This window comes from Drosophila persimilis, unplaced genomic scaffold (assembly GCF_003286085.1).
Source record: "Drosophila persimilis strain 14011-0111.01,24,50 unplaced genomic scaffold, DperRS2 tig00000124-arrow-pilon, whole genome shotgun sequence".
Taxonomy (NCBI): domain Eukaryota; kingdom Metazoa; phylum Arthropoda; class Insecta; order Diptera; family Drosophilidae; genus Drosophila; species Drosophila persimilis.
Genome location: NW_020825294.1, coordinates 728,408 through 749,263, shown reverse-complemented (window position 1 = coordinate 749,263; position 20,856 = coordinate 728,408). Strand labels below are relative to the sequence as shown.

The 20,856-nt window shown below is 42.3% G+C and overlaps 2 protein-coding genes across 4 annotated transcripts in view; one reads left to right on the top strand and one right to left on the bottom strand.

Annotated features, from left to right (window-relative positions):
• The window catches only part of LOC6593880 (transcription factor HNF-4 homolog), a 31,017-nt gene extending 11,643 nt beyond the window's left edge, over positions 1 to 19,374 (top strand). The window contains exons 1-6 of one of the 3 annotated variants that reach the window (XM_026988036.1): positions 5,555 to 5,842; positions 16,479 to 17,423; positions 17,490 to 17,627; positions 17,711 to 17,947; positions 18,021 to 18,626; positions 18,693 to 19,373. In XM_026988036.1, coding sequence (XP_026843837.1) covers positions 5,734 to 5,842; positions 16,479 to 17,423; positions 17,490 to 17,627; positions 17,711 to 17,947; positions 18,021 to 18,626; positions 18,693 to 18,739 — 2,082 coding nt within the window. In that variant the 5' untranslated portion in view covers positions 5,555 to 5,733 and the 3' untranslated portion in view covers positions 18,740 to 19,373. Of the gene's footprint in view, positions 1 to 5,554; positions 5,843 to 15,657; positions 15,863 to 16,478; positions 17,424 to 17,489; positions 17,628 to 17,710; positions 17,948 to 18,020; positions 18,627 to 18,692 lie in introns of those variants that run through there. The other 2 variants (XM_026988035.1, XM_002019141.2) reach the window with 2 other exon arrangements.
• A 343-nt stretch (positions 19,375 to 19,717) lies between these two features.
• On the bottom strand, positions 19,718 to 20,451 carry LOC6593881 (trafficking protein particle complex subunit 4). The gene is made up of 2 exons (XM_026987575.1): positions 20,262 to 20,451; positions 19,718 to 20,202 (listed from the first exon to the last, which is right to left on the bottom strand). The coding sequence occupies exons 1-2, from the start codon at positions 20,434 to 20,436 to the stop codon at positions 19,718 to 19,720; spliced, it is 660 nt and encodes a 219-aa protein (XP_026843376.1). The 5' UTR covers positions 20,437 to 20,451.
• Positions 20,452 to 20,856: the final 405 nt, after the last annotated feature.

Here is a 20,856-nt window from a genome sequence, read left to right as displayed (position 1 = left end):
CGAGGCACTAGCCATATGCATTGAGGGGTACGGTTCAGAGGCCCCATATCAACTGGGGGACAGACTGACAGGCCTAGCGACTCTCCCCACAAACACACACATATGCCCATGGTTCGTCTGATATGATATACATATAGAGGGGGGGTTATCGCCCAGACGCGAACTCCGCTACGATTTGCATTTTGCCTTCGCTTTGGATCTCATTTCGGGGTGTGTGTCTTTCAATTCATTGAGTTTTTCGTTTTGTTTTTTGTTTTGCTTCAGGCATTTTATAATTAAAAATTAGAATTACTCTACGGTATCTAGATGAACGGCAGACAAACTTAGGAAATAACCCACATTTCGTATTTATTTTTTACTTCTCTTTCTGCTTCTTATTGTAGTGTTTCAAACCGATATCCGCTTCTGACATTTATTAATTTCCATAAAGATAATACCAGGGGCCTTGCCTTGCGTCATCTGTGTGTGTGTGTGTGTGTGCCTGTGTTATATCTTCCAAGGGTTTCACAATTCCGAAGGCATATCGTCAGATAACGATGGATACTACTAGAGCTGGCAATACTCGTACTCTTTATGTTGACACCGCAGTGTTTGTTTTGGGGGCCAATGATATTTATTAGCCATATCAAATAAGGGATTTCGTATGGATATAGCCCTTAAAATAGAGTAAAATACCCCTGATTCCTACCCCTAATTACTCGGAAACTCATTTGTACCTATATTTGAATGGATTTGCTTAATTATAAAGCTCCTACAAACCTTATTCCAAATCATTCCTTAAGTAATTCATAATCGTTGCATTATCTATGAAAAGATGTAAGCTAAAATTTAAAAGTAAAGCATTTGAAAGACTATTTGACCCTTCAATAAATTATACTCTCAGACTTGACTCTTTTAAGCAGCACCCGTGTCTTAGGCTTATGTAAAACTCTAGAACTCAAGTCGTACCTCAATGAGCGCTAAAAGAAGCTTTGCGAAAAGAAAAAGCTTCTTCCAGTCAAGTGTCTGTGGGATGGGGAGTGGGGAGTGGCGTAGGGTTCTCTCGGAAGATTTGCTCCTTACACAACAAGCCACTTGCTCGACTATCCTCACACTTGAGCTAATTTTTCAATTAGCCAAAGCTGCTGCCGCCAGCCCTACTGCTATTCAATTGCGATGCTTTCTTATTTTTACACGCAGGAGATCGCACAGAGATCTCACGGATGCAGCAGGTCGCAGAGGCGGGGGGACAGAGGGACTGCGGAACGAGGCAAACTACTCAGCCGCCATGTGGACACATTTCACTTAAAGTTGTCGCCGCTAAATGAAGTGTAAATAGTAAATTGCAGTCAAACATTATGAGTATCATAATCATCGTGGCACTCATCATCATCATCATCATCATCATCATCATCATCATCGTGGTATTGCATCGTCGTTGCATTCATGTCACAGTCAGCAGAAAGGCACTACAATGAATGATCATGATCATGAATCCGATGACGAACAACACATGCAAATCACATGTGCATCCTATGGATATGTACATACTCGTATGTTCGAGTACAAGTGCTGCCTGGTTGGTGGTTTCGGGCTGTGTTGTCTCTCTATAAAAATGTATGCAAATAAAATAATAATTTTCGCACAGTATTTACTTAACGAATTCCCCAAGAAAACGACAGAGAGAGAGAGAGACAGGGAAAGAGAAAGAGAAAGAAAGAGGGATATGTTTGGCTTGGCTAATTTTTCCATAATTCTCTGGAAATGACAATCTGGAAAGGGCCCCAAGCGAGGGCCACATGTGTGCGTGTGTGCGGCCGGGGAAAAGCGACAGCCATCAACAGCCCTGAACATGACATGCATTTTATTTTAATTCTAGTTTTTCCTTTCTTCGTGCACACCACACCCCATGCAGGAAACGTGTGTATCTCTCAGATACAAACAGTAAGCGATTTGGAGTCAAATTCGGATTATTACATGAGTGATTCATTCATTCATTTATTCATTCATACAGCAAGCAAAATGGTTGATAGTTCTGATCGGTGCGGATCATCGGTGTTTTGTTTTGTTTCAAACAAAAACATATGCGTCACATAGTGATCGTATGTCTCCACAAGCAGACCACAGATAAGGGATATATGTATGTCTGGTATATATACAAATAATGTATCTGAGGGCGACACATTTTGTAATTGCAATTAATGCAATCACTCAACCACCATATGGAGGGGGATAATCGTCATCTGGATGATGTTTTGCATACGGCCATCAGAGCAACAGAACCATAGACCATGCGAAAGAATCACAGCATGAGAGAGTGAGGGATACAGAAACGGGGGGTACAGATGAGAGAGATACAAGATTTAATCTCAATGGAAAATACAAGAAAGATCTGTCGGATTCACACTCTGAAGAAGTCTGTTGAAAGAACCTGTAAGGAGAAGTCACAGCAGATCGTGTGGAATCTGTCAAAATTCTTTCGAATTGGCCCCATAAATGGTAGTTCCTTGTAAAGTGAAAAGTTTTCTGTTCAAGTAAGTCAACAAAATGGGGGTAAAATTCTTTGTTTAAATCTGTATAGTCTCAGGAAAGACTCAATCTGAAAGGAAACTGCAAGAGAGATCTGTTTAAGAGGCAACGAAGAAGGATTCAAGCTCTGAAAAGTCACAACATATCTTGTTCTGTCTTTCGAATTCTTTTGGTTCATATTGATCCAATAGAGGGTAATTCCCTGTGTAAAGTGCAGTGTGGTGTGTGAATCTCACACTCCATGCCTCCATAATTCCATCACGTTTCCGCAATGATGACGATCATGATCATGATCACGATGATGATGGTGTGATGGTGGATGTTGACGATGACGCCAATCGGCGGGCATTCGAAGTGAAATGGAATGGAATGAATGCAAAGTATGAACGAGTGTACACAATGAGTGTTGTGGAGCTCTGTTTCGTCACAGAAATTCCGCCGTATAAAGTACGAGGTCACAGTGGAATGAAAGAGACTGCGATTGTGCATGCGAAAGAGATGGCAAGTAAGCCAGCGAGAGAGCAAGGGAGAGAGAGGGAGGAAAATTATAATCAATTGAATCAGATTCAAAACCAAAACAAAGCATTTGAAGATCTTTCGGCACTCTATCCGTCGATCCTATCTATAGGGATTCTCTGAAGAACTGTGGTCTCTGTCACATACAACACTTCTCTGTTGTTGCACTTCTGATAAGCGGGGTGGGTGCCTTGAACGGCTTAGCTTGCCCCAGCTTAAGGCGCTTACTAATCGACTCAACCGAAGATACTACATGCTTTACGTATATATTTACATGTACATATGTATATCAACAATAACAGCGACCTATTATACGACGAGTGCAGCTCTGCTCTGCTGTTGCTACTGGGGATCTGTCTATCTGTCTTTCTCATGCACTGCTGTCCCTTGTCTCTGTCTCTGTCCCTGTCTCTGTCTATCGCTGTCTGTGCCGGCGAGGCTGCAGCTCCGGTTTTGATAAGCAGCGGCCTGGCTATACGGAGGAGACGATACCAGACGGAGAGCCCTCGACTCTTGTGTTTGTCGAGCTGAAAGTGAAGTGATCTACAAATACGGGGGAATAGTGGAAAATGCTTTTCTAGGAGACAGCAAGAAGCAAGTGCTCGTGGAAAACGATTTTCCAGGAGAAGATATATCTAACTGAAAAGGAATCCAAAAGAAAAACTAGTGCAACTAAAGATGGATAGAGAGTCCCATATACATAGAGGATTCACCAGCAAAGAATGATCTAAAAAAAGGAATTAAAAAAGAAAAAATATATATATATTCTATATTTAATGATGTGGAATCCTTTTTCTTGAAATCAAAGCATAGATAAAGAAGTATTACCATCCCAAAGAATGGAAATATAGCTAAAAGTCTCAAATAAAAGAAAAGAATATAGAATTCCCCCACAGTTTCCGATGTAACAGAAGAATTTGTATCTTTACATTTCCTTTATAACAAGATGATCTATAATTTTATATATATATGTATATATATTTTAGTGTTATTACTGGAAAAATAGTATTCATATTTATTCTCCAAAGAACAAGAAATTCCCACAAAGGTACCAATGGAACAAACTGTTCTGTGTTTCTTCTTTTGAAAATGAGTTGATCTATTCTTATAGATAGTATATCTCCCTCTTAATATATTTTCTAATTCTTTCCTACTTTTATCCCCTTGCCAAACATTTGGATAAGCCCCGATTATGTTTGAGATTTTCGCACCCATTTCCTCTCGTTTTTTTTTAACATTTTGTAATCCTTAGAAACTGTTATTTTAATGAAAGCTCAAAAACATACAAAGCCACAGACAAATACGCGTTCTATATACAGATTATATATATGTACACATTTAGTGGGCCATTAAACAATTTGAGTTATATGTACACATGGATTTATGTACAGATGTATTGTACACATATGTATGTACATACATATATATAGTAGTCGCTTAATCTCCGCCGATAAGAGGAGGGTACGAAGCAGCGATCCGAAATGATCCGAGGCGCGAACCAGCGGCCAACCAACGGCCGATCCGATCCGAGCCGAACTGTTGTGTTAACTGTTAACAATATTTTGCCAAGACGAGTACGAGTGCGTCCGAGTGCAGCAGTTAATACGGACAACAACAACAGCGTCGGGCATAGTAGTAGTAGTAATAATATTTATTAAAGTTTATACGAACATGGGCCTGAAAGAGCGAGCGACACCGAGCTACACTCACCGACACCGAGAATTCCCCGTCGATCGTCTCGCTGTCCGTCTCTCTGGAGCTTTCGTTGTCGCCGCCGCCTCAGCCGCTGCCTTCGTTGTCGTTGTCGGTGTCGCTGGCGTCGGCTTCTATATCTACAACAAATAATATTAAGACAGTTAGTACGTGTTGAGAACATTATTTGAGGTTTAGTCAGTGTTTTGCACTAGGCGGTAATAATACATACAGCCCGCAGAGGCAGCACCGCAGGCTCCCCGCCACCAGCACTTCCACCTCCTCCTGCTCCGAGAAACGCCGGTAGACTCCGAGGCTTAAAAAATACAAATAAAATATATAGAGAAATAAAGTACAGGAAGGAGTGAACAATTACTTGCAGAAAGGACTGTGATATTCCTTTTGCAATACCAAAATTTTTTGTCGGTCAACCGTTTTGAATTATTTATTTATGCACTCGCCCTGCCTCGTCTTCGGCCCCTCCATCTCCACATATGCAAATATCGTATCGTATCGTATCGAAGCAATTGCCGTCGGTGTTCTCTACCAGTGTGTTGTGCTGCGGTTTAGTCTCCTGAAACTTTCTCATCGCTTCAGCTATTTTCGGTTTTAATTTGTGCAAATATTTAACTTTACTTAAGTGTGTCTATGGCCCCTCACCTTAGCTGAAAAAACAACAGCAACAGCAGCAGCCACACCAACAGCAACAACAACAACAACAGAAAAACACCAAACAACGCGTAAAAATAACTACGAAAAATTGTAAAAAAAATTTATTTAAAAACCAACATAAAAAATGTGCACCAGCAACACCAACAGCGACAGCAACAGCAACAAATAAATTTGTGAAAAAATCAATTTGCAAAAGAGTGTGAAGGACTTTCAAATATTTACGTATCGCGACTTTGAGTTTTGATTGATACGCGTTTCCCCAATCCGCAATCCGCAATCCCCAATCGCTTGTACTGCAATCTATTTTAAGAACCCCAAAGAATCGAAAAAATTAACGCTACCTAAATGTATGCCTCAATGTTGCCCAGTTTATTGAATATGAAAACGGAGAATCTGACCAACTCAAGCTACGATGATGCCTTCCTCCTCGAGGAAAACCTCCTGCACATGATGGGTGAGTGGGGGCGGAAAGAAACTGAAGGGCAGAGACGGTTGGGAAAGGTGGGAACAGAATTGTTGAAAAAGATTCTCTGGATAGGAATTCATTTGTGGAATGTAAGGCATCGGAGCAAAGAAAGGATATCGATTTATAGAAATGGTTTGAATTTTAGCAAACATTCCCAAGGAACTGTTCAACGTTTCGGACTAATCAGGGGTTTTCTTTTCAGTTTTTAAAACCACGTCATAAGTAGTCTTTCAGCACAGGAAAACGTGTTCCTGAATAATTTGATATGATATTAATTATCAGTACCGAAGATCGATTTTCTTTTCACTAAGGATATGCATATACTCCTTAAATATTTGAGACCTACTGAAATCCTGAGCTTGTCATTTCCGATCCATGTCGTAAAGGATCTTCAGTTATTATAATTACTATTCCAAACTGATTTCAGTGATTCATAAAAGATTTGGGATCAGCTGAATCTTTTTCCCACCAAAAACTATAGAAATCGGAATAAACTTCATTAAAAATCCATTGATATCCTCGGAGGTGCAGCAGATATTATTTCGGAAAAACATAGCAGGGCTAAGATTAGTTAGGATCCCCATCGAATGTGTTTGCTCCAGCAGCAGTGGAAGCACTTTAAATTTGCACCGAGTCATGGTGAAAAGTGTTTCTGCCTCATAAAAACGCCCACCCCAGTGGGGTATGTGAAAGCCACGCCCATTTGGGAATCTCCCATAATTTGCTACTGTTTCGAGAGCCCCCGTAAATTAATCAGCACAAATGGAACTGCTTTAAGGAGCTAATCGATCCTGATCACTCATTGCGTCACCTCTGAATACGAAGTAAAGGAGTAGAGGGTAGCCACAAGTCGGCGATGACCATTGTTTTGTAATCGTTTCAGATTTGAATGGCTCTCTGATAAGATACATTTAATTGCGTCCATGACAACATAGAAAACAATTTGTTGCCAAAATCAGGCCAGATCCTCCATCAAGACATTCGTTTCAGCTCATCCTCCCGATGTGCTCTCTATCTGCGAGTATCTGACATATCAGCTACATGAGAGTATTATAAATGCGCCTGCCTTTCATTTGATTGCGGGGGCCATTTTCTTTTATCAGAATGGTGCTTTATCAGATCCCCGCGAACAATAAAAACAACTTTATTGCAATGCTTATCAACGATTATGATTCTCTGTGCTGTGTTGTGCTGTGCCATCGTTGTGCATCCGAGAGACGATAAGATTCCTTCCATCAACAGCAAAGAAGAAAGACCCACAAAGCAGCAAACAAAATACAGAAAACAACAACAACAGGATTGGGCAATTTGCGTTGTAGAATTCTAGAGGTAGGCGTGTGTACCGTTAAAGAGAGTAGCACTAGATGGTACAGGGTGTCGGGAACTAGGCAACTATTTCCCATTGAATTTAAGCACAACAACTGATGTTCTGTTCATCTTTTTTCCGGTTTAAGCTATCCTTAAGATTGTCCTTCAACTTGTCGGCTCAGGAAGTAAATCTGTCTGAATATGTATGTTAGGAAGGGAGGCATGTTGTCATCAGAAAAACGTTTATTAAGTATTGGTCGTAGTACCTAGAATTATATTACCAAATTCTTTTATTCTTTGGGTATTCTGTAGAATTTTCAAAGAACACTCTCTAGTGCCTTTAAAGGGGTATTTCATAGTGAATTCATAGGGTATTCTGTAGTGTATTAAAAGATTCGTTCAATCCAAGCTTCACTACTTATAGTATATGATTTTATTTTTTGTATTTTGACAGAATTGTACGAGTCTGCGATTATAAAGTGGGTTTCCATTGGGTGGTATGGGTGGTACAATTCCAGATTATGAACATTATAATTATATGTTCTTGTTTATTTCATCTTTCTGGGTGGAGGGAATGTGGTGTCGTGATTACCAGCCAAGAGATAGAACCATCTCTATCTCTATCCCAAAACCTTTTGGCGACTTCCTCGCCCTCTCTCTCTCTCTCTCTCAAGCGATGATTGGGTCAGTTGAGCAAGAGGCCAGGGGGTCGACTAAAAAATAATAACAAACCGATTCGATGTATTTTCACACACGAATGCTTTGATTAATTATTAATTGCTGTTCTCAATACAATGGAATTATTGATACCTTTATGGAGAGCTCCCCGCTCTATCCACGGATCAGGGTGATGAGCACTTCGCAACCCAACAGGAACGATAGAGACGAGAGGAGAACAACTTCAACGAAAACTACAACTGCAAGTGTTGTGTGTACTTAACATTTTTTTTTTAATTATTCAGCTACCTTATTGTACTAATCACTGGTTCTATCTCTGATATAACCGGAAATACTGGCCACCATACAGTACTGTATGCATATCTCTACGAACACCGTACATACAAATGTATGTACCGAAATGTACCACTTGAAATCTACAACGATCCACAGCCAAATAGTTATCGATAAGCAGTGTCAAAATGAAAGTGGAAAAATTGAGTTTGATTTTCGAGTATCAGACACTTGAATACGATCTACCCAGCCCAAAAAAAACACACAAAGATAAGCCCTAGATTGAATGTTCAAGAATCAGAAAATAATATCTTAACTGTGGACAAAAGATACTGCTGCTACAATTCTTACGTCGATTTTATGCTGTATTTGTTTCAAGCAGATCTTTATTCTCATAAAGATTATGTTTAGTCATAAATCATACTGAAAAATACTCGTACGATGTCGAAAGCTGAACAACAATTCTATTTCTTTCAACTTTTGACGAAAACATAATCTCTTTGACTGATTAATTTTCCTATACGAAAACTGATTTAATCTTTGGAAGTAATTAATTCCACACGTGTCCTTATGGAGTAACAATTTATACAATTTTGATTTAATCCATTAAATTACTCAATTCGACAAGTGCTTGCATTAGATAATCTTCCTGTTCAATAATTCATTCGGATTGTTTAAAAATTACTTCAATTCGAATACACTCTGAATCATAGGCATTTAAAATGTCTAAAGATCTAACATATGTTTTCTATAGAAAACTAAACCCCCGGCGCACTCTCTTCGGCTCGCACGCTCCGATATGAGTAAAATATGACATGACGACAACTCAAAACATTTTTATATTAATATTCTGATCTCCCAAAACTTATAAACCCAAGCCTAATGCTAATATAAAACATGCCACATATTTTTGGGGTAGGTTCAGTGGCCAGTTCGGAGCTGGGTTCTGCTCGACAATCACCTCCTCTCTCTGGGTTTTGCATAAAATACTTTGGCTTACAATCAGCTTTTGGCTTGGTTTTTATCGCTGCTTTCAGCAGCCACTGAGCCACAGAGCCACTTACGGTTCCACTGTGTTCATCGTGACTTGCAGTTGAGAAAAAGACTGAGAGAGTCTCTGGTATTTTCCCGTATGCTAATTAGAGGAGCCATAAAGGGAATAGTTCGAAGTACCAGCAAAAGTCTAGGCAGAGATGGTAGAATGATGACCCAGACACAGACACAGATATAGATACAGACACAGATACAGATACAGATAGGGATATAGATAGATATGCTGATCAAATCAAAGTGGGTTTTATTTGGAGCTCGACTTTATATACATCTAAATTAAATGGATGCTTAGCGAAGTCAAGTTCTAAATGTCGTGATACGCAGTTCAAGGCGAGGATTTGTTTAATTGCCTTCGAGGGGGCTGGGGGCTGCCACTCGTAGATACAAATGTATCTGAAACACGTTAGCGCCCAATTAAGAGGCCAGACGGACACCAAGACCATAACAAACATAGTTAATGGAAATTACACTTGACTCGATTCTAAGTACGAGTAACGAGAAGTTTTACTTTCAGCAGCATTTGATGGCTGCCGCACGTAACAGACACAGACACAGATACTGTGATACTCAGATACTCGTACTCGTAGATACAATAGTTTAAGCTCTCGCATTGGCATTACGATTGGTCCACCCAACCAGCCAGCTCTCTGGCATCAACATCAACATCAACGTGTTCTGTTTTGCCGCTTTGACTTTTTGTTAATAACAATTTAATTGAGACGACGTTTTTAGTATTTTAATTATAGACAATATAAGCGCAATTATTAGTCATAAAACTAATGATAAAGCCAATAAAAAAACGTAGAATTTTACTATAGTCTGTCGCCTGTACAATAATTGGATCACGGCATGGGGCCGGGCCTGAAGGGACCTACAACGCTAATGCTTCATGCGTCATGCCTCTCGCACGGATGATCGATGCACGCCTTTGCTCCCGACTGCCCCCAACTCTCTGATGCTCGAGACGCACAAGCGAATGCTGCAGATGAGAGCCCATGAGAATCGCTGATAAGGGTTTTTTCTTGTACTGACATAACATAGCCCACTATATCCGAATGATCGCATTCGTTTGGTGGGAAATGCCCAAACTATAGACATGCATAGGTCGTATTTACCTGATATTATTTCACAACCGCATGATGGCCATTCCAATTTGCATGAACCACTCCCTTATAACGGTCACCGGTCAGCGGTCACCGGTCAGATATAGCTTTTGATCGACCGATATTTGCAGTCGAAAGTCAAGGGGTCTAACTAAAAAGTTGTGCAAATTTCACACAGTTGACAATTTCCGCGTCAATCATCCGCCAATAGAGATGATTGAATCCCCCATACCCACAAAGTGGGTTCGCAGAGTGGTGCGAATGACGTGACATTATGGGGCAGGCATCCAATAAAAAACCCTTCGTCTGGGGATCTCTGGAGATGAGCTCAACGTTTGCCCTTGGTCTGATTGATCCAAGGTTGGGTATTTGTTGTTTTACCACGATTTCATAGAAAATTTCCGCCCACAAAAATGTTTGCTTAGCGACACACTCGAACACAGCACACACGCGATCGAAACTACAAAGTTGGGCCTTTTGGGGATTTCTGGTAATAGCCATAAAACCGATATTCATTGTAGATTGTTTGTTTAGCTATATAGCTAAAGCGCGTCTATAGCATCTGGTATGGCATCTGTCTGGTATAATGTGGGGTCTTAATTGCAGTCCAGGAATATTAAAAGCCCAAGTGATTAGCTCTCAAGTGTAGAAAATTTGCAGGAGGAGCCAAGACAACGACGCGTGTCTGATGATGTATGTGCTGTATGGGTGAAGTAGGTTCAGAAATTACAGACCCATCGGCACGTCCGCCACTGAATAGAGTGTGTAGAGCCCTGTGGTAATAAACAGTTAAAATCTGGCAAAGTTCATACGAACCATACGTACGTACGCACCACCCACCAAGATTGTATGGTATCGTGTATTATGCAGCTCCACTGGAGAGGTTTCAGCATCATCTGGTAACATCCAACCAGTGTGCATCCAGCTTATGTGGATGATCTTTTATGTGTACCTTTCAATTAACAATATTCTGCTGTGTCTACTTTATGCATCTCAACTGCATTTGATCTCTGACATGCAATTTATATTTAAACAAACAGCTGGGCAGCAACAAGATCTACAATTAGACTGCATGTTACCCCGGATGAATCAGCTCAATAACCGACTGTGGTAGCGGTAAATCATTTGTAGTGGAAGAAAAGACTATATTTTAGGTTCTTAAGCCTATAGTTTTTCGATCCTACAAACTGTACAATTGGGTTGGCTATCTTCATGTTGTGTCTAATGTTGATGTAGTCATTCGATTTCGATCGAAACTGTCTATGTTTCGGTTGATAATAGAACCATATACCCCTTTGTGAGGGCACAACTACATACATACATACATATATGAATAATAACTCCGCCTGATATCGCACTTACTCTGACTCAGTTTCCTCCTTCTACTGCTCCTCCTCCTCCAGCTCTCCTTTTGTTCCGTCTCTTGCTTTCCTTCCTTCTTTCGCTAATTGCGATTGTCGCATGTCGGTTTCGATTTCGATTTCGAATGTTTGGTTGTTTTTTGTTCGATTTTAAATTGAGCTTTTGTGGCTGCTATCAGCTTTGGCAGGCGAGCAGGGAGCAGGAGCTTCGGGTGCCGTTAGCACGTTATTGAGGCTCTGCCGAGCGATAAGAGCTTATAAAATTCGATTGTGGTGTGCGATGGGGGGGGGGGAGGGGTTGCGGATAAGCGGCGCATTCAAAATTACACACAGATGTATGTATGTAGTACGTGGCTAATACTAGTCGTTCGTTCCTGATGAAACAAAACAATAATTAAGGTATTTGTCTCTCTCTCTCTCTCTCTTCGATCATAGACATTCAATATGCATTATAACTTTCAAGATTTTTCCAGATTCAGTGTGCAACTTCCTTAATCAATCATTCAGTTATTTAAAAGCTCGACCCCAAACCTAATAGATCAGCAAACGATTAAGAGTGCTACTATATTTATTACGACCTCATAGACAATATAATATATATATTTTTCGGATCAAGTTCAACCAAAAGATCCGTCTGGGTCTGAACGATCGTCTATAAATATACAACACATCTGTACAGGGAAACTTCAAGACAGATTTTTATCAGTATTAACTTGGAAACCTTTTCAATTATCTTGAGTTCATTTGCACTCTTTAATCGAATGTGCTTATCGAACGATCATTAAAATTGGACAAGAATGGTTTTCAAAATAATGGTAAATATTCCACTTTTGTGTTCTTTGTGAAGGTAGCTGAATTTCGTATAGGCAGTGCCTCAAAACTGCTTTGCTCTTCATTTCATTCCCATCGCATCATAGTGGAAACTCTCCAGGTTCTCTTATCAATTAAAATTGTTCAGTTTTCGGGTGACTAATTGGTGACAAATACACCACACGTGTTCCTACAAACTCGTGTTCGTATCTAATCTACTTATTCGGCACTAAACTGCGGACAAATACTCGCATAATTATGAATGTAAATTAATTCATTGACAACCGATAGACAAATTTCGCTTTAGTTCTGCAGAGCAATTGGATTTCTTGAATTTCAACCGGTTTCTCTCTTTGGGGTTTTGTATCCATTTTTGCTAGAATTTTATTTCCATCAGACGTAGTATATGTTCCCACAAAAAAGAGCAAATTTTGAGCAAACAAAAACAATTTGGGCTATAAATAAATACAAATTTTGCGTAGTTCGACCAAAGTTTCCAACCATCCATACCATGGGCGGCTAAAAAATAATATTTTGGATACATATTTAGGTGTGTATGTCAATATGTGCGAGTATCTAGAATACACATAAACATACATTAGATACACATGCCTGAATATATTATTCTACTCTCTAGCTAAGGTTGCTATCATTTTGGCAAAGGTATCAATCTTTTATTGTAATTTCGATATAAAGATGATAATGATACAAGACTGACTTTTAATCTCTGTTTTGTATCTTAAGAACAGTTCTTTAATTCTTTTCACTCAAGAGCTCTGTGGGTCACTTGGTTTGCTTTCAAAGATTACTTCATTTCAGAGATAAAACCCAAACATCAAACAAGGCAAACATGAGGGTATACAGAAGCATGCACTTCTACAGATAAATACTCGTACATGTATCCATAAATATGGAATTTAACGTCGAAGCGTGAAGTATGCCGGATCCGCTCTCTCGGCTTATTTATTTATACTTTATTTGGGGGGCTTTGGGGGCTCGTCGCCCGCTGGCCTCCAATGTTGTGCTGGGCAAATTAATTAAGCAAATTAAATTGAACACGCTCAAATAAGTAGATATGTGGGAAGGAATATATAAGGAATACGTTGACTTCTATATAAATATTCCATGAAAATGAATATGTTGATCAGTCATTTGGCAGCACAGGTGTTTCACGATGATGCATCCATCCATAAACGCTGTTGTCTCTTATCAGCGCAGAAACACGAGTACGTGGAGAAACAAATAGTACATACATACATATGTGTGTACATATGTACATATATATTTTGCTTCTTTCGTTTTATTAACGATCATAAACCGCACTATTTGTGGCCACAGGCAGGGCGAGTACCCGATTCGCGAATCCTTCAAAAATATTCAGAATCCGATATTTTCTAATCTCAGATTATGATTGCGGCGATGCCCCCGCTCAAGTATAAACATTGCCAGCAACAACAACATTTTTGCAATACTAACGATGACGCAGCAACTCTTCGCAAAAAAAACTGAGCTCTAACGATGACATGGCATAAAAAACTTACACCGGGGCCCGTTTTACCAGAGAGAGACTAGAAAGAGAGAGCGAGAGAGAGGAGAGACAACTAGAGAGAGTGTCAGAAATAGCGAGAAAGTTTTATGCGCGAAAAGATAGGACAAGCCGGAGCATATTTTTGTTTTTGTCTTTTTTTCGTGTTCAGAACTAGTATTTTTGTGATAAAAAGACCAACCAGGCGATAAGAATGGTTGTTCCCGGGGGCTGGTTTTACGTTTTTGGTTTGTACTTAAACTTCTCTTACCCGACCGTGTCTGCTCTTATTTCGGTTGTGGGCTTCGACTGATCGCCACTACACCACGGATTGATTCTGCTGAGATTTCAGGTGAGGAGATATGGGTGGGCGTGACGTAGTGGTTGTGGGTGGGGCAGCGGGTGAGGTGACAATTGAAACAGTCGATCGGTTGAACCAATTAACCGTCTGGTTAGAATATCTAACCGCAGTGCTAATTTGTGAAAAGTGTATTGAAACAGTAAATGTTTATCCATCAGATTAGTTGAGCGACAGTATTTTGAGTGAAGTCTTGTGTATATCGCCCACTGTGCACAAACTTGTTGCGTGCATTAAAATAATACAGAATTTTGATTGTTTTTTATTAAAGCCACTATTTACCGCCGCTCCCTCCTCTTTTTCTTCTACTTGTTGTTGTTCGGTGTTTGCTCGTGTCGTGTATTTCTCGTTTTTCGTGTCGCTCTCTGGCGCTCTTTCTCGCTGTCTATTTTGAAGCTCTTAGCAGGCGGTATTATGATTTTTCCTAAACTTTTGACACGTCTTGGAAATAGCCACATCCGTTTATGTGTTTCTGTAAAAACTAGTTCCACAGTTAAAAAAAAAAAAACACTAAGACGAAATACGGTATCATTGTAGTTGTCGTTGAGAGAATCAATTGGCAAGGGTATATGCACTTCGGTGTGCCGTATTTGTGTTCATTTATTTTTATTCTGTTGTGTTTTCCACATGCACTCATACACTCACACCCATAACGATGTCCAAATTAAAGCCGGCTTTTTTTTACCCATTTTATTTATTTATTTGTTTATTTGCTGCCTCTGCCACTGTCTCTGCCTGCTTCGTTTGCTGTTGAATTTCTATCTTTGTCTCTCTGCCTTGCTTTGCTGTCTCTGCCGCTCGCGTGTGCGCTCCAAGTCAGGTTCGGTTCTCCCTCTCCGCCCCATGGGCCGCGTAAGAGAGAAAACAAGAAAGAAAGGCTATCTGCGGTGGCCGATGGTGTTGATACCCTTGCAGATCATATCACGGAAGCCATATACATATGTACAAATATGTTTTGAGCACCGGATTATGAAAAATGTTGTCCAAATTTCAGCGCTCCGATCTTGGCGTATCAAACTTGATGGAATATAAATATATCGGAGATGCTCCCTGTGTGCGTCCACATTCTAATAAATACCCTCTGCAAGGGTATCAAAAGAAAGAGAGGACCTGCACACTGAAACGATATGCAAACGCAGTCGAATTGATTTAAGCGACGATTAACGCACACACATTCAGACTCTCTTTTACTCTCTCTGTGTCTGCTTGAGCCTCTCTCTGAGGAGCAGAGACAACATACGATGGTGTGACGACGACGTCGACGATGGCGTGTGTGCGGCGATGGGGCTTTTCGATGGGGAGCGCAGCGCTTTTTGTCGTCGTGTTTTCCACTAATCAGTTGCACTAAAATGGTGCGCAAGTCCGGTAGAGTTAAAATTTCTAGTCGCAATCGCGCTGCCCCCAGCGTCGGCAACATTTTGTTGCGTGGCAAGTCGGGGGAGAGCGCAGCGGTGGCGGGTTCGATGGAGGCAGCGTCGTTGACCAGAAGACGTCGACGCCGACGAGACAGCAGCGCCAGCCACACGGCCTCAAGTGACGGTGTGTTTTTGTTGTAATTTTTTTTGTTTTTGTTTGTTGCTATTGCGCGATTTATTTTTGCAATTTTTAACGATAGCCACACTCCACACACATACAAGTGGACATGCCTATGCATGTGCGTGTACGTGTGTGCGTCTTAAAAAATGTATAATTATAATTGCTTTTTGTATGGAAAGATATTCACTGATATTCAAACTGAAAATCCAATGGATAGAAAACTGTGGAGAAGCAGTTGCGTAGGCGTTCGCAAATCGTAGAATGATTCGAAAACTGTAACGGTTGCAGCGTCGAAGGGTTCAATAAATCTCAAACTAGATCGAGTATGGCTCTGAAACTGTGCAAACTCTTAATGTAAAACTTTAAAAGGTTTAATGCAGTATGTACATTTACGGAAAAGCTCAGAAGCTCTTAAAGCTGTGCAAGCGGGTTTTAGCGTTGGAAGGGGATCCGAATGGCTTTCCAACTGTCGTACAATTCAGTGAAAATCATGGATGTAAAACTGTTTGAAAACTCAAGATATAATGGCTCTCAAACTCAAGAGTTTATTTGAATTGATGAATGAATGCTCCACGTTCTTGTTTATTATTAACTTTCGACTCTCTTGCTCTTTTTACAGAATCGGAAAGCCATATAATGCACGCCGATGCCCTGAACTCTGGCTATCCGCCGGCCTCGCAGCCCCACAGCCCCATAGGGCACGCCCTCAGTCCCAACGGCGTAGGCCTGGGCCTGAGCAACAGCAGCAACCAGAGCAGCGAGAACTTTACGCCCTGCAACGGAAGCGGAAACGGCAATGGCGCCGGAAGCGGTACCCCCAGCAACAACAACAACGTTTATTCGCCCAACAACAACCACAGCGGAGGGGGAAGCAGCAGCGGGGGAGCTGGAGCCGGAGGCGCCACCAGTCAGCAGCAACAGCTCCAGCAGCAGCAAACGCAATCCCCGACGGTCTGTGCCATCTGCGGGGATCGGGCGACGGGCAAGCACTACGGGGCCTCCAGTTGCGACGGGTGCAAGGGATTCTTCAGGCGAAGTGTGCGCAAGAACCACCAGTACACGTGCAGGTTCTCGCGGAATTGCGTTGTGGACAAGGACAAGAGGAACCAGTGTCGGTACTGCCGCCTGAGGAAGTGTTTCAAGGCGGGCATGAAGAAGGAGGCGGTGCAGAACGAGCGGGACAGGATCAGCTGCCGTCGTACCTCCAACGATGACCCGGATCCGGGAAACGGGCTCTCTGTGATCTCGCTGGTGAAGGCGGAGAACGAGTCGCGGCAGTCGAAGGCGGGCGCCGCCATGGAGCCGAACATCAATGAGGATCTCTCGACCAAGCAGTTTGCCAGCATCAACGATGTCTGCGAGTCGATGAAGCAACAGCTGCTCACTCTCGTGGAGTGGGCCAAGCAGATACCGGCCTTCAATGAGCTCCAGCTGGATGACCAGGTGGCCCTGCTGCGCGCCCATGCCGGCGAGCACCTGCTGCTGGGACTCTCACGGCGATCGATGCACCTGAAGGACGTCCTGTTGCTGAGCAACAACTGTGTCATCACCAGGCACTGTCCAGGTACGGATATCCCTCACTCCTGCTTGCATCCCATCTGTTTCTTACGTCTCACTGTGTCCTTTGCAGATCCTGGAGTGTCACCCAATTTAGACATATCGCGGATTGGCGCCCGCATCATTGACGAACTGGTGACGGTAATGCGCGACATTGGCATCGACGACACGGAGTTCGCCTGCATCAAAGCGCTGGTCTTCTTCGATCCAAGTAAGTTGTACAGAACAATGCTCAGAAGCGCATCCCTTTTTGTATACGTGGTGTATAACCATTTCCCCACTCTTCTCTCACAGATGCCAAGGGCCTGAACGAGCCGCACCGCATCAAGTCGCTGCGCCACCAGATACTCAACAATCTCGAGGACTATATATCCGATCGGCAGTACGAGTCGCGTGGCCGTTTCGGGGAGATCTTGCTCATCTTGCCGGTCCTGCAGTCCATCACCTGGCAGATGATAGAGCAGATACAGTTCGCCAAGATCTTTGGCGTGGCCCACATCGATTCCCTGCTGCAGGAGATGCTCCTGGGTGGTACGTTCTATCTGGATAGATCTTTCCAAATCGAAAAAAGAAGCTCATATGTTTTGCTCTCTCGTTTCCACAGGAGAACTGGCGGACAACCCGCTTCCGCTGTCGCCACCCAATCAGTCCAACGACTATCAGAGCCCCACCCATGCCACCAATTTGGATGGCAGCCAAGTGAACGCCACACTGGACACGCTGGACGTGCAGCACATACAGGCCCTGATCGAAGCCAACAACGATGATTCGTTCCGGGCCTATACCGCCAGCTCGGCTGGAGCCGCCGCAGCCTCGTCCTCCTCCACGCCCACGGCCGTCGCTCCGGCTTCCATCTCTCCCCCATTGAACAGCCCCAAGTCACAACAACAGCAGCAGCATCAGCTGCAGAATGCGTCACATCAGCAGCAGGACATCCCGTACATGGATGCAGCCGTGAAGCACTACAACGGCAGCCGATCGACGGGATCCCTGCAGCCGCACCACAGTCCCCAGCGCATGCATCCGTACCAAAGAACGGCCACGTCGCCGGGCGAGTCGGGCCTGGGGCTGGGCCTGCGCAATCCTGCGGACATTACGCTCAACGAGTACAATCGCAGCGAGGGCAGCAGCGCCGAGGAGCTGTTGCGGCGCACACCGCTCAAGATTCGCCCCCCCGAGCTGCTGACATCACCGTCCGGCTATGGCATGGGTGAGTCTACTCGGAAATTGGATTTAAATCATGTATCTAAGATTGTTTTTTCGCGGCTCATTGCAGAACCCTGTCGCATGACGCTGAAGCAGGAACCGGAAACGGGCTACTGATCGGAAACGGTGGATAAAACCGCATCGTATCTTACTAATGGTGCAATAGTATGCTATAGGAATCACACCACACCCCAAATCCACAATCCACACTTCTCCCACCCCACACATACAGGCCCCATCTTGCTGTACACATAAACCCCGCCAAGTGCTATACAGAAATGAAATGAAAAACTTACTTAATTGTTATGCCTTGAAACCTTTTTGATACTTTTTACTAGCTCTTAAGTAGGTATTTTGGAAATTGTTGCTTAATTTTTAAATGTTTAACGCAGTTGCAATCTATTTTTGGAGTCAATATTCTGCTCAAGAACTATATTACTATGATATATGTATACAACATACACACTACACCATTATAATATATACATAGATATATACCATTTAGCATGTAATACTGAGTTTGTTGGTTATTTGGTTACGTTACCTTCTTATCCTTGTGCGTGGATCGATCACAAAGCGTACAGCTCGTACAGGCCATGCAATATATTGTTTTAGGTTAGGGTGTTGTCTAGAATATGCGCTGAAAGTGTAAAATACGAGTATCTTTAAAGCTAAGCGAAGAACTATTTTTATATGAGTATGTATAAAATACAAAAATAGCTGTAAGATGGCTGAATGAATAAAAAACAAAATCAAAAATTACATAAACCAAATGTAAATCATTTTAATTTCTTGTGTCAGACCTGATAGCAATAAATGCTTATGGTCCACTATGGCACACGTAGCGTCACGATTGAATTTTTTGGAGTGCGCTATATCTGGGCTCTGGAGGGTCACACATTTGATGGTTTTACTTTTGATACATCTACATATATGCCAATTGCGAACAGATCGAATCTGAAAACCAGAGAGACATCAGATTACACTTTCCGTATCGTATAGCCACACCACTCGAGTATAGAATCGGTACGAAATAAAGATTGGATAGCAACAGGTTCCTCATTTCGATAACAGAGTATAAAGTGTAGTTAACGTTTATTTATCAATATTGCTAATGCCCGTCTTCTCCACCTGCGCGAGGAGCTCCTGCAACTTATTATCAAAGAGCTCGCACCGAATCGGCATCTCCAGCGAGTAGAAGGGGTTCTTGAGGACGTAATCTGAGTACAGCTCGTAGACCTTGCGTAGCAGCAGATCGATGCCGTTTAGCCCCGTCTCTGAGATCACAATGAACTTGATGCCGGTGAGTGTTTGGAAGCAGTGCAGCGTGAAGGTGTCCGCCTCTAGCAGCTCGATGCCGGAACTCTTTGGCTCGGGGCTCAGTTGGCTGGCGATGGCGAACAGCGGATAGAACATGCTCGCCAGGAAGATCTTCTCGTTGGTGGTCGTCTTGGGGCGGCTGAACTTCAGGTTTATGGGATAGTTCTCCGCGGCCTCCAAAGTCGTTTTCACGTCGCGCCCATCGTCCAGGGTTATGCCATTAACAGGAATCCCATTCACGGCCACCAGGACGTGGCCCACTAGAAAGCCAAAAATGGGTACAGAGAATTAGAGAGCATTAAGCCAAGAAAACGCCTACCGTTTATTCCATCTTTCCGGTTAAAGGCCACCGACACCTTCTTGGAGTCGTAGTCGAGCACCAGGTCCAGGGGATATGTGAATGTCTTCTCGTGCTCGATGCGGGGTACATGGTTGTCCAGGTTGAAAATAAGGCCACCCGATTTGCTAACTATATACACGCCATAGATAATCATGGCTTAATTGTTGCAATTTTTGTGAGGAATGTTTTTGTGTTGATTGGTGTTCAGTGTGACCGATAAAAAATACCGTCCGACCCTCAGAAAAATACCGAAACATACCGTCTCATTTAAAAAATATACCGTAAATATACTGACGATTTGAACATTAATTTTACATATTCCACATTTTTGATCTTCCGTGGAATATTACTAGCTATGTAGACCATTTAGCCAAGAGCACATAATTTTATACGATTGATGAATCAATTTTCTACTTGACTGGCCTATTCTGAATACTTGCTTTTATTGGATTTCTATATAACGTTGAAAATGAACTGTAATAGATTAAAAAGTATTGGTCACCCTGTTGGTGTTGCCAAACAGATTAGGTTGTGGATATATCGCACGGACACCCTGTCGATACACGCAATCGAT